Source organism: Puma concolor, chromosome A3 (assembly GCF_028749965.1).
Source record: "Puma concolor isolate L17-30 chromosome A3, mPumCon1.1.hap2, whole genome shotgun sequence".
Taxonomy (NCBI): domain Eukaryota; kingdom Metazoa; phylum Chordata; class Mammalia; order Carnivora; family Felidae; genus Puma; species Puma concolor.
The window spans coordinates 67,805,635-67,819,137 of record NC_141669.1 but is presented as its reverse complement, the minus strand read 5'-3'; the positions used below and the strand labels follow the sequence as shown (position 1 = coordinate 67,819,137).

The 13,503-nt window shown below is 44.6% G+C and overlaps 1 protein-coding gene across 4 annotated transcripts in view; it reads left to right on the top strand.

The window, feature by feature from the left end:
- Nucleotides 1-13,503, top strand: part of SPTBN1 (spectrin beta, non-erythrocytic 1) — a 200,540-nt gene that overhangs the window by 166,627 nt on the left and 20,410 nt on the right. For all 4 annotated transcript variants that reach the window (XM_086701103.1, XM_086701105.1, XM_086701106.1 and 1 more), the window contains 9 exons: nt 2,031-2,177; nt 3,016-3,279; nt 4,642-4,866; nt 5,339-5,428; nt 5,596-5,877; nt 6,526-6,656; nt 7,935-8,139; nt 8,522-8,896; nt 12,901-13,145. In XM_086701103.1, the coding sequence (XP_086557229.1) occupies nt 2,031-2,177; nt 3,016-3,279; nt 4,642-4,866; nt 5,339-5,428; nt 5,596-5,877; nt 6,526-6,656; nt 7,935-8,139; nt 8,522-8,896; nt 12,901-13,145 (1,964 nt within the window). The remainder of the gene's footprint in view (nt 1-2,030; nt 2,178-3,015; nt 3,280-4,641; nt 4,867-5,338; nt 5,429-5,595; nt 5,878-6,525; nt 6,657-7,934; nt 8,140-8,521; nt 8,897-12,900; nt 13,146-13,503) is intronic.

The window sequence follows — 13,503 nt, the reverse complement described above, 5'->3', positions numbered from 1 at the left end:
AGTTCCGTTGCTTTGCTTTGAAAAGCTTGATTCAGTGATCATAGCATTTTTCCTATCCTTTTCTAATCTGCACAGTGTTCTTTTCTGCAGAGAATGAGTATATTCTTAAATGACCTTTGTAAATGCCTACAAATAATAACTGCAGTTCTGATTCCAGAGTGCTGATGAAGGGTTGATGAACTAGCAAGTTCCATAGATCCATTTCATTGTGCTGTATCTCATGATGCTTTATCTGTAGGATGATGTTCAGCAAAGAGCAGATTTGTTTATAAGCCTCTGATTTTTATGTAGCTCTTTTTTTTTTTTTTTTTTAAATCTCTCTGGGTAGGTGGTTATGAATAGCGAAAATATGTGAATGTCCTTTGCACTTTGGATAAATGCCTTCTATTGTGTATAATCTGTGTGTGTGGAACACGGGGAAAATTTTACCATTTGGTTTCCTTTTAACCTCTTTCCCCCTTGGACCGAATGAATGGCCATAGTATTTCAGGTTTTGCCTACTCAGGTAACTGGAAAATAGATAATTCTTTTAAAGTAGGAAGTTTACTGTCTCTGTTGTGTAACCAATCTGTGGTCCTAGCTTACAAAGGGCTTTATGAGATTTACTGGTTTTTCACCTCAATACAGAATAACAACTAAGATCTCACTACCTTTTGCTTTCTACCTCCACCCCCTTGTGTACAGTGGGTGAATATGCTGAGAAACTAGAGATGGTGACTGGGAGTTCACCCACCTTCAGATCCAAGGGTGCTCCTGTGACCTGTGTCAGCCTCCTTGACATTGTTTTTAAAGAACAGACTTGCTATTATTTAAACACATTTGCAGGGAAGCCTTTCCCAGCAGTAGCCCCGAGTGTGAGTGAATGGTCTTAGAAATGTTGATCCTTTAAGTGTTCTTTTGGTTTTCTATGCCTTGGAGATTGGCACAGAAATCTCTAAACCTTGAGGATTGGACCATGAGGGTGCAAATTTGTTTTGGCAGCGACTGGTGTAAGAAGTGGGCTTCTTATGGTCACACAGGAGAAGGGACATGGCCTCTGAAGACCTTTGCTTCTGATTCTGGCCTGATCCTACATTCCTTTGTGTATATTTCTCTTGGGCAAACAAAAAGCTCTTCCTGGGTTAGTGCTGTGTATGGGGTAGGAATTAGGACCTGGCATGGCCGACTACAGGCAGGCAGTAAGGAGTCGAGCAAATTGGGATGAAAGCCAGCAAGAGAAGTGTGTCCAGGGCCTCGCGTTGGGCTGCCTCCCACCCCAAGCCTCGTGAGAGAACTCCCTTCTTAGATCTGTCAGCAGCTGGCAGGCTTTGTGATGCTTTGCAGAGTTCAGATCCAAGTAGACATGTTGGGTCTCAAAATCAAATCCTGTGGAGTGTTCTCGGTCTGAATGAAAGGCTCTTTAGAGAAATAGAGGCTATAGAAAAAAAGGGTGAAGGTGACTCAAACTTGAAGGAAACTTTAAGAGGGCATCATTGTTGCCTTGCTCCTACAGTGAGCAAGTTATTTATGCTTTTTTGGCATTCCCATAGATACGCTGTGAAGGGAGGGGAGGGATCAAAGAGTGGGGTTTTGTGTTTGGTCTTTTTAATATGTAATAGAAAGAACTAAAAGGATAAAAAGATTACCGAATAAAGTAAAAGACAGTTAATCACGATTAACATGGTATAGCTGGCACAAGTATTTGGAAGAAAAAGAAGTGACTTGGACTGGTTAGGGCAGAATTTTAAACACAAGCCTTCAGGGGAAAGGCTGGTTGTGCGTGCCAAACCCTTCGAAGGCTGGCTCAGAGAGCTTTTTGTACCTATGGATTTAACATTAGATACTTTGGAGCAAGGCTCAGGTACATCTCCCGTACAATGGAGATAACCTGTCATGACGGGTCAGAGTTGTAAAGTAAATATTTGGTTGTCAGTTGACATGGAAACATGCAGTATGTGTAGTACAACATAACACAACTCTTTCCAGGCAGAAAAAAGGCTGATGTCTGTGATTACAATCTCTGACATTTTCCTGATTTTTGTTTTTCCTAGTTATCTCTTTGGATCAATGAAAAGATGCTTACTGCGCAGGACATGTCTTACGATGAAGCCAGAAATCTGCATAGTAAATGGTTAAAACATCAAGCATTTATGGCAGAACTTGCATCCAACAAAGAATGGCTTGACAAAATTGAGAAGGTGAGTTAAAATGTTGGATGAGACTCCCATTTGGGTGGTGTGGCCATGGCAAGAAAATGAACCAGGTGGGAAACGAGCTCTTCTCTTCAGCTCATTCTCCTGCATTTTTAAGTCCCATCTGATCCCATACAGAAGTTACCCTGCCAGAAGCAGGGCCTCTCCCACTAAACCAAATGCCAGCTTTAACCTGCTAGAAGGGAGAACAGCAGAAACCCAACCAGTTGTGGTTCAAAATGCTTGGTTTGTCTTTTAGTAAGTACTAGTTGTTCGATTTGTTTCTCACCTGCTGCAGATGATGGGCTGTGAGCCTCCTGGGCAGAGTCCCACTTTCTTGATCACAGCATGTGTCCTGGACTGTGACAGAGACTGATGATTTACACAGAATGTAGTAATATTACGTATTACGATTTTTCTTGTGTGACCAGGCACTATGGTAACTTAGTATGTATCATCTTGGCACAGGGAGATTCTCTGCAGCATAACTGAACATGAAGGTGAAGTTCCCCACCCTTCCTTCTTTTCCTCAGACTTTTTATATTGTTTCAGATTCTTAATGGTTAAAGTGATGTGTTACCATCTTCGGGAGCCAAGTGCAGTGGAAGTCATAAGTCATTAGCATTTTCCCGTTGCCCCTGTTGAAAGTATTTCATCGTGCAACAGTCATTTCTTGCTGCACTCTTTGGAAAGCCGTGTAGTGTACATAGACTAGGCCCTTGTCCATTTTTTTAAGCCATAACCTTATGTGAATGAATAGGTGAATCACAGATTAAATATCGTAGGGTTGTTTCTCACATTGCCCTTTGTTCTCTAGCAAACTGTATTTATTGATGTTTTCCAGGAAGGAATGCAGCTCATTTCAGAAAAGCCTGAGACGGAAGCTGTGGTAAAGGAAAAACTCACTGGTTTACATAACATGTGGGAAGTCCTCGAGTCCACCACCCAGACCAAGGCCCAGCGGCTCTTTGATGCAAACAAGGCTGAACTTTTCACCCAGAGCTGTGCAGATCTGGACAAATGGCTGCACGGCCTGGAGAGTCAGATTCAGTCTGATGACTATGGCAAAGACCTTACCAGCGTCAACATCCTGCTTAAAAAGCAACAGGCAAGTGGGCGAGGCAGCCACATACTCGGGCCTCTTTCTGTTTCATTGCCATCATCCTTATAGCCCTAACTCACCACTGTGTTCTCAACCACCTGCCTTCTCTGTGAGGGGTTTTAACCCAGCATAGTGTTTGTCTTGACAGCGTCACGGGACATTTCCAGAATCAACTGGAAAGATACATATTAGTAGAAATATTGGGTGTCTGTGCATGGCAGTGCTTTTCTTTTTATTGTCATCATCTTAGTTGACGGATAGTATCACCATTTAATAGTTGAGTAAATATGCATTTCATTCAGTTCTGAGGTTTACACAGGGAAATCCTTTTCACATACTTTGCTCTATAACATCTAGTGGGTATGTATCAGTTATCTGAGTTGGTCAGGGTACTTTTTGGATCATAAATTTTATTTATGTACTTGTTTTTTGGACGTCATGGTAGAGCATTCTAAAGGCGAATGAATTTACTTCACACTGGCAAGAAAACAGCTTCAGTGAGGTTGAGGAAAAGCAGGTTGGTGGCAGAAGCTTCCAGTGGCTTCCCTGGCTAGCTTTGCCTTGTGCAGCCGAGTCCCCAGCCCAATGGTTCTGCTTTGAACCAGTCAATGTGGAAGTGTCTTTGCCGAGTGCCGAAGCCTGTTTCTTCAGAGTGATCCCCACCCTTCCCTTTGCTAACTGATGCAGTTATTTGGCTACACTATTATGCATTAAGGAGTTTTGCTACAGGTAGTTTTTACTCATGGCTGTTTACTTCCTTACCTAAGAAAGGAGCCCATTTGTTCCCAGAGGGGACCCCCCTGTTTCTCAACCGTTAGCGTATGGTATTCCCAGTGTGTCGTTCCCTGACTGAGACTCCTCTGCTTTCACTTTGGCTCATTCTCCTCATGTAGATAAGCAGTTAGTATGTTTTCACCTGCTGATCCAGTATTTAAGAAAAAGAATAATCATCCTCCTGATTGAAGAAATTGAGAGATGATGATGACATTAGCTATTCCTTTTGCCTAAAAGAACTGGAACCTTAAGTTCCATTACCTTTTCCTGATGGTTAAATGGGTTTCCAGCATCGTTATGGCATCTGAACAAGCAGATGAAGACTGTCCTTTCCCCATAATTAATTCTTGTTTCTCTTGTCATTTGCCTTCTGAATTCCTGGATAAACTCGAGTGTTGTTCCTGAGTTTAAAAATCCTGGGAAGGGATTAATGATTTTTCATAGATGTTAAGAATCCTTTCTTGGGCTCTCCATTATATAAATTAATACTCGGTCTTCCATTTTGGCCAGTGCTCAAAACATTTTATAGGACTGTGGACTGTGTGTGTTTTCCCTTGTCTCCGGTGTGACAATTGGTCTGTTTTCTGTTCTCAGATGCTGGAGAACCAGATGGAGGTGCGGAAGAAGGAGATCGAGGAGCTCCAGAGCCAGGCCCAGGCCCTGAGTCAGGAGGGGAAGAGCACTGATGAGGTGGACAGCAAGCGCCTCACTGTGCAGACCAAGTTCATGGAACTGCTGGAGCCCTTGAATGAAAGAAAGCATAATCTGCTGGCCTCTAAAGAGATCCATCAGTTCAACAGGGATGTGGAGGATGAGATTGTAAGTAGACCATCACTATGCAAGGGGCTTTTCCATAAACTTCCTTACCTGTCCTGCCTTAATTAGGACATTCTTGCTTCTTTGTTAGACTCACTTTGGGCTGCATTGGTGAGTTGGGCTGTGAAAGCCCATGCTTTTATATATTCATACAAAATGCAACTCTACTGTTCTCTTTGACATTCTAAAGATGTTCTAGGCTTTTACTGCCCCTAGAATAGTAGTTTTAAAAATAAATTAAGGGTGAGGACTCGAGGGGATCCAGCAGCGAGGATGAAGTAAGCTTTGAAAGACTAGCCCTCACCTTGTACTGGGCAAGAAGGGCAGGCTCCTTGGGCAACCCGTCCCAGTGGGATCGAATACGCCTTCTCTCTCAAGCTGGCCTCCCTGCTAATCTTCTATTGCACTTTTGTTTGCATCAAGTATTTGTTCTTTTTGAGTGGTCCTGACCATCTAAACTTGTAATTTTTTCCAGTTGTGGGTTGGAGAGAGGATGCCTTTGGCAACTTCCACAGATCATGGCCACAACCTCCAGACTGTGCAGCTGTTAATAAAGAAAAATCAGGTAAGCATTTCTGCTTGGGCTAGCTCAGTCTGATAAATAATTGCTCCAAATTACAGAGCAGAGAATGTGTGAGAGCTTTGAAGGTTCACTATTTCCCCTTGGCCCTCATGAAACAGCCTGCCATTGCGGCTCAGCAAGCCTTTTTTGTGTGTTCCCCGTTCCCACAGACCCTCCAGAAAGAAATCCAGGGGCACCAGCCTCGCATTGATGACATCTTTGAGAGGAGCCAAAACATTGTCACCGACAGCAGCAGCCTCAACGCCGAAGCCATTCGACGGAGGCTCGCTGACCTCAAGGAGCTATGGGGTCTCCTCATTGAGGAGACCGAGAAGCGCCACAGGCGGCTTGAGGAGGCGCACAGGGCCCAGCAGTACTACTTCGATGCTGCTGAGGCTGAGGCGTGGATGAGCGAGCAAGAGCTGTACATGATGTCTGAGGAGAAGGCCAAGGTGAGAGACGTTTCCAGCTTTTCCCTAAGAGCCTCCAACTCAGACCCCGAGCTTGTTTTCTGCCGGTGGCTGTGTCTTTGTGAAACATTTCATTGTTGCCTTCAAGTGTCACAGGTGGGAGGGCACCACATGCATTAAGGTGGCTGGAATCTGGCTATTTCCCCTTGACACAGAATCTTCTTGTGTGAGTCCTGACATGTCATTAAGACTGAGTTTCTCTTCTCGTTTTTTCCTTCTTCTTTTTTTTTTTTAAATAGATATTTGCTAGAGTCCTTTTTGCTCTCTTTAATTAATAGAATCACCTAAACTTTACAAGATGCTTTTGAGACAATTTGAAAGTTTTTAGAGTTCCAAGATGCAGTCATCTACACAGGTGTTAGACTGTGAGGAGTCTCAGCCAGCCAGGATACACTTGGTTTCCTGGGCTTTACCCTGTACCTCAGAGGGGTCTCACTCATTCTGTATGATCCTCGTGTTCGTCTTTCACAGAGGCCTCCCACGTGCATACAGTCCAGTTCATATTGATGCTCCTTATGGTTTTGTTCTTTCTGATGATTCTTCCTTCCACCCATGATGCAGTCAGCTGGTCTTGCCTTAAGGTGGTGTCAGTCAGAGGGGGCGACTGTGGTTGTGACCCCATCTTTGCAGGATGAGCAGAGCGCCGTCTCCATGTTGAAGAAGCACCAGATTCTGGAACAAGCCGTGGAGGACTATGCAGAGACCGTGCATCAGCTCTCTAAGACCAGCCGGGCCCTGGTGGCTGACAGCCATCCGGAAAGGTGAGTACTATTTTATCAAGAGACTGGCCTATTGGTTCTTCCCAGCGAGGGTTTTTATTCTGTCCCAATGCCAAAGGAAATGGATGACAGCATTGAGTAACTGGTGATGTAGGTCTTTGGGAAGCATTTTTAAAATAGACCCAACAGGTCTGTGCTGAATGGGAAGGGTGAACTATTACATTAGGAAATTGCTCTTGTGGTTTAAATATCTCTTGTGAGCCTAGGCCCTCTTGAAAAATTATTGGTGTCATGAGGCAAAACTACAAATTGATTTGCATAGATACAAGTTATCAAAACCTACCCTTGGGTTGAAAGTCATCCAGTTTAGGAAAATGATGATGAGTTTGAGCAGGAGCGGTGAACAAGAATGCACAGACCTGTAAAATAATTGAGCTCCCACAAAGAGCAGGATGATACCGCTTCCTCACTCTTGCACGTCAAGTCCTTCAAGCACGTTGGGAATTACAGAAGATATGTGTGTGGTACTTGCCAATTTTATACCATGTTCACAGGTTGACTTCAATGGCAGTTATCTTAGGCTTGCTATGTAACTGCCTTTGTAACTCAGGAAGAGAATCGGCTTTGTGTAGTAACTAAGGCAGGTTGAAGATGCAGTCAGTGGTGGCTGTGTTGGTGTAGGGGGTCCTTCATGTATTCATGATAGAAGTCCCAGGAAAGTGGCCTTCCTAGTCTCTAGGGACCGGCATCAAGAAGTCCTTGTCTCTCTGATTTCCTGTTATAAGACAGTCGGGGGGAGGGCGGGGGGGGGGGGGGCAGGGAGCTGGAGGGAGGGGGATGCAGTACTCCCAGGACCCACTTGACAGGAGTGGCAGGGGAGAGCATACACCCCAGAGAAGGTGGAGGTGTGTGCCAGACAGGGTTATCTTTTGTCCCTTAAGTAGCATGGTTCTTGAGAGAGGAAGATAGCTCCTGGATTTTTCATTAACTTGTAATGTCAAAGGAAATCCTGACTTAACAGAGCCAGCAGTGCAGAGAGTTAGGGTTTCTCCTCCTCGCCACCTCCCCCCATCATCACAGGATGGCCATCAGCCTTAATTACTGTTTTTTTTTTTTTTTTTTTTTTTTATGTGTTGGCTCTTCATTACTCGTCAAATTTCAGAGTTTTATTTTTTAGGCCAAATAGGTGAATCGGAAGTTTCCTTTGAGAAATTTTATGTAAGATGTTTTCTTGGCATTTTCCCTTCACTTGTTTTCTCCCTGAAGAAAATTTGACATTTAAGGTCCTTTACCTGTTGCCCCTCCCACCCCCGTTTCCAGTGAGCGCATCAGCATGCGGCAGTCCAAAGTGGACAAGCTGTACGCGGGTCTGAAAGACCTGGCCGAAGAGCGGAGGGGCAAGCTGGACGAGAGGCACAGGCTCTTCCAGCTCAACCGGGAGGTGGACGACCTGGAGCAGTGGATCGCTGAGAGGGAGGTGGTCGCAGGGTCGCATGAGTTGGGGCAGGACTACGAGCATGTCACGGCAAGTACCCTGGGCAGAGCAGGGGTGGCCATGCAGGGTGCACTGGGCAGGGGTGCTTGCTTGACTCCTTATCTGTGAGCACATTGGACACCCTGGACTCAGATCAGAGGTCACGGGGTTTAGTTCCAGCTCAGCTTTTTATTGCCAGGCAAACTCTGACTTAGCTTGTCTGACCTCTCCATGCCTTTCTCCAGTAGTGAAAAGAGATGGAGCCAGGGCCTTGCTCTGCGACAGAGGGCAGGAAGGAAGCCTGATTTGAGTTTTAGAGCTAAGACCTGTGACATCACGCATATTGTTTCTTTCCAAAGGACATTCATGTGATCAAGAAATAAAATGTTCATAGTAGTCTTACCGATTTTCTTCGTGCTTATTCCTGTTTCAGATGTTACAAGAACGATTCCGGGAATTTGCCAGAGACACAGGGAACATTGGACAGGAGCGTGTGGACACAGTCAATCACATGGCAGATGAGCTCATCAACTCTGGTCATTCGGATGCCGCCACCATCGCCGAGTGGAAGGATGGGCTCAACGAAGCCTGGGCTGACCTCCTGGAGCTCATCGACACGAGAACACAGATTCTTGCCGCCTCTTATGAACTGCACAAGTTTTACCATGATGCCAAGGAGATCTTTGGGCGCATACAGGACAAACACAAGAAACTCCCCGAGGAGCTTGGGAGAGATCAGAACACAGTGGAGACCTTACAGAGAATGCACACCACGTTTGAGCATGACATCCAGGCTCTGGGCACTCAGGTGGGTTAGGGAGATGCCCATGGGTGGTGGGGAGCATCTTTGTGCATCACTGAGGATCTCTCTCCATTCCTTGGCTCCTCAAAACATGCGTCAAAGAATTGCCCAAATTAAACACACACACCTCTACACACACATTGTTATAATGCTCCATTTAGGAGAATTCAGTCCATAAAATTCTCAGTTTGACACATGTACAGACATTATTAAGTGAATATCCCCACAATTAAAATAAACCAGATGCACCTGCAAACATTTGCAAGTTATAGACCTTCTCAGCAAGAATTAGTACTATGTTAGTGTATTCACCCAGAATAATTTCTAAAATAATATCTTATTATTTTCCATCCATCAGGGTCTGAGTTATATGTCTGGAAAGAGGGAAAACAAGAGTCTAATGCTTTAATATGCCTGGTCTCCCCACTGCCCCTGTCTGAAATGCCTAACACAAAGACTTTCTTTAAAAGATGTTTGACAAAGTGGTAACAGTATAGCAGTAAGAACTTATAGTATAATCATGCTTTAGTTCCCTCTCTAATCTCTGCACAGTGTCTTGTTCAGTCTTCTGACTTTTAGATGAAAAATAAATTGTATCTTTTTCTCCTAAACTTCATAGTTCTAAAAAAGAAGGCAGTTCTATTAAAGATACCAGCCCAGAGTAGATTAGGAGTTTTGTTCTTGTCTGTTAAGAGCACGTTGGTAATCTAGGGCATGGATCGGCTAACTTCTTCCATAGAAGCGCAGATGGTAAATATTTTCAGCTTTGTGGGATGCATGGTCCCTGTTGCAAATACTCAGCGTGGCTATTGTAGCATAGGCTGCTCTAGACAATACGAAAATGAAGGAGCATGACTGCGTATCAGTGAATCTTTATTTCTGAAAACACATGGTCAAGATTTGACTATGGGCTTGACCCCTATCCAGTGCCATTGTCCTTACCATTCTTTGGTCTGCTTTGGGGTTTTCTCTGGAGGAACCACCTTTACCACCATTGTCTTCTCACCTACTAGAAACAGATCACAGTTGGGGTTGTGCATGGGGCTCCATGTATATTAAGTGACTTTAGCTTTTCCACCAAGGAGATAGAACGTATTGAGGAAATATTTGAAAATAGGTACATGGAGTGGCCGAGGGTCTGTATGAAGCAGAATTTAGGAGGGTCTACCATGTACCTTAAGCGTTTCCAATCTTTCCTTCAGAGCTGGAGGACTCCCCAGCTCTGTGACAACTTGTCAGCTTTACATTCAGAGGCTTTCATTGCACATGAGGTCCTGGAGCACCACGTGAATGAATGAGGATCCATAACAATGCAGTCTCACCTGTGTTTGGAGTAAGGCCCCCTGTAGAGGGGCAGATGCCAGTTTGAACCGGGCCTGCTGCTCTGTATCACTGCAAGTTTAATTTACCTCTCTAGGCTTCCATTCCCTAATGCTTTGAGGATTGAGATGTTGTTTGCAAAAGATACGTCCCTGTGAGAGCTCTGTAAGTGTTCTCTGACTGGGAGAAGCTCTGAGATCCCTAGAGGCAGAGCTAGAACACATCTTACCAACAGGAGGTCTTTCCTCCGTACCTGTAAAAATCACTTAGTTTTAGAACTTCAGCAGACCCCAGAGGTGATGGAGTTGCTCTCTTATTTTCTTCATTAAATCCCTTCACCTTGTGAGACTCAGACTGATGAGGGTGCCCATCTCATCTTGAGGGTGGACAGGAGTACACTCCCTTGAGTCTTGAGAGTCTCCACCTCACGATACCTGCTGGATGAGGCCATTTGCATTTCTAATAGTATGCATGCCCCTTCTGCAAATGTCGACCCAATCCAGTTTATTGTAACAGAATCAGAATAGAGGGAAGGCACTTGGTGCAGGCTCCCAGAAGCCATTGGTGTTTCTTTCCTGGCCCTTTAACCCTCACACCGGCCCACTCCATTCTGCACTGGAGCCTTAGGACATTTGCATGCAGTGGTGGTCTTCAGTGTCTTCTTAAAGCAGTGGTTCATTTGTGTGGGAATTTTCACTTTTGCTATCCCTCCTCCACCTTGTTTTTTGTTCACTTGGTTGGTTTTGGATTGTTTTGTTTTAAAACAACCAGAGGCACAGGAAAAGATTTTGGGTTTTTGTTTGGGCTTTTTTAACTGTAGGGAAAGATTTGGTTAGTCATATAGGAAATTAGCTTTTCAATAATTTCTTAGGAACTTGCTCATTGTAATTTGAATTATACCTGAGCCATAATTGTAGATTTGCAGAAGTCAGGATATGAAAATCAGATCATCAGGGAAAACAAACTTCACTGAATCTTTTGTAGAAATTTGTTTTCCTTAACCTCCCACCACCTAAAGTCCTTTTGTGTGGTCCGGGTCAGTATCTTCCTCCCTGAAAGCCCCAGTGTTGTCCATCCCTGCTCCTTTTCTCCCCACATACATCCCCAGGTGATACTTACCGGCATACTCCCCTCACAGACCTCTAAAGGCTCCTGCAGTCCTGGATGACAGTTGTCTGCGAACTTTGATTACATAGCCTCAGTAAATAAAGATTGAATGTCTATTCCCCCATATGTATGTATTTTTAATTAGATGTTGTATGCAGTACAGCACTACTAATGTGTAAGAGAAAAATCTACTTTCTCTTGTAAAAGCCTATCTCCATTCCATTCCCTCCTCAAAAGAAGGTGAAAGCTGATCCTTGTTTTCCCCCTTTATCACATAGAAAGTAGATATTAGGTGCACTGTCTGCACTTTGCTTTTTTGATAGAGCCATCATTCTGGAACACTTTTCATGTGTATGTAGGGCCTTTACTCATTCTTTTTCATGACTCTGGAAGAGCCTTATTAATGCAACCGGATTCTCACTGATGAACATTTATTTTCAGTCTTAGGGTTTTGCAGACACTACTACAATGAATGATGTATATTTCATTTCCTAAATGTGCATAACTCTATCCAGGATAAATTCCCCAAAGTGGACTCATATATCAGAAGGTACCTATGTTTGTCATTTTGATACATACTGCCCATGCCTTCTGCAGGAGCTGTAGACCGTTGTCCTATCATTCGTGAATCAGCTCACTGGCAGAGACATCATCAGACTTGAATTTTTGCCAACTAATAGATGACAAATTCTAGTATCTCCATGGAGCATCTTTTCCTAATGCCCATTTGCATTTCTTGTTCTGCAAAGTTTTTATTGAAATATGGCTGGTGAAAATTTCACCTTCTTAGACATCATCAGTCAGCTTTTTTTTTTTTAATTAATTGATTTTGAGAGGGAGAGAGTGTGAGCAGGATAGGGGCAAAGAGAAAGGGAGAGATAGAATCCCAAGTTGGCTCCACTCTGTCAGTACAGAGCCCAGTGTGGCTTGATCTCACAAACTGTGAGATCATGGCCTGAGCCAAAATCAAGAGTCAGATTCTTAGCCCACTGAGCCACCCAGGTGCCCCTGCATTGGTCAATTTTTTGAGCTACGTTAGATTCTGTATTTTTGTTTTTCAAGTTGAACTGTCACATGTGAGCACTCTTACAGATAATTCATACGTTGTTTTCATGAGCAACATCACATAATAATGGAAAACTTGTTTTCAAAGTGAATTCTTCATGGCAGTTCCTGTTTCATGATAAAAGTACCATCTGTACGCTGCAGGAACAGATTACATGCTAATTTTTTTTTTACTATATTTGAGTATGTACCTTGTGCTTTCTGTACTGTCTTTATATCCCAGGCAACCTCCAGTAGACCTAACCAAGGTGTCCTGCTTAGAGACAGTCCTGTAGTATTTCACTGTCTCACCGTTTACGCTGAACTCAATAATCTAGTTCAGTACATTTATAGTGAACTTGATTTTTCCAATGTGGGTGAAATTGTGAGCCTGTTGGGATGCAGGGGCCCTGTTTTGACTTGGTGGTCCCATTAGTGGGCGGGCAGAACAGCATGTGGTGTGCATGAAGGGAGCAGTGGGGCAATGGAGAGAAGGCCCACCTGTCTGATCTGGCTCATTCCCCACTGTGGCTTTGCAGGTCAGGCAGCTGCAGGAGGATGCGGCCCGTCTACAGGCAGCCTACGCGGGTGACAAGGCTGACGACATCCAGAAGCGGGAGAATGAGGTCCTGGAAGCCTGGAAGGCCCTGCTGGATGCCTGTGAGGGCCGCAGGGTGCGGCTGGTGGACACGGGGGACAAGTTCCGCTTCTTCAGCATGGTACGAGACCTCATGCTGTGGATGGAAGACGTCATCCGGCAGATTGAAGCCCAGGAGAAGCCAAGGTAACCTTCGTGGCCTCCTGGGTGGGAGGAGATCCGGCTTCCTGACCCCAGGTGATTTCGAGAGAGATCTTCTCGGGAGAACCAGGGACCTCTGTGGAGAGCTTCAAGGCCAGAACAGGATTGGTGGCAGTTTGGGACAGCTTCCATTGCTTTAGCTGTCTCTAGCACACAGTTGCCAGGGAAACAGGGCACAGTATTTTCAAGCCCTCTATATGTCCCCATCCCCATGCTCCACACTCACTGCTGCCTTCCTGCTCTCTCTGGGCCTCATGCTTCAAGCAGCCATATGCCTTGGGCATGACTAGCTCTACTTCATCATTGGAATGAGATGGCTTTTTTTTGAGTTCTTTTTCTGTAT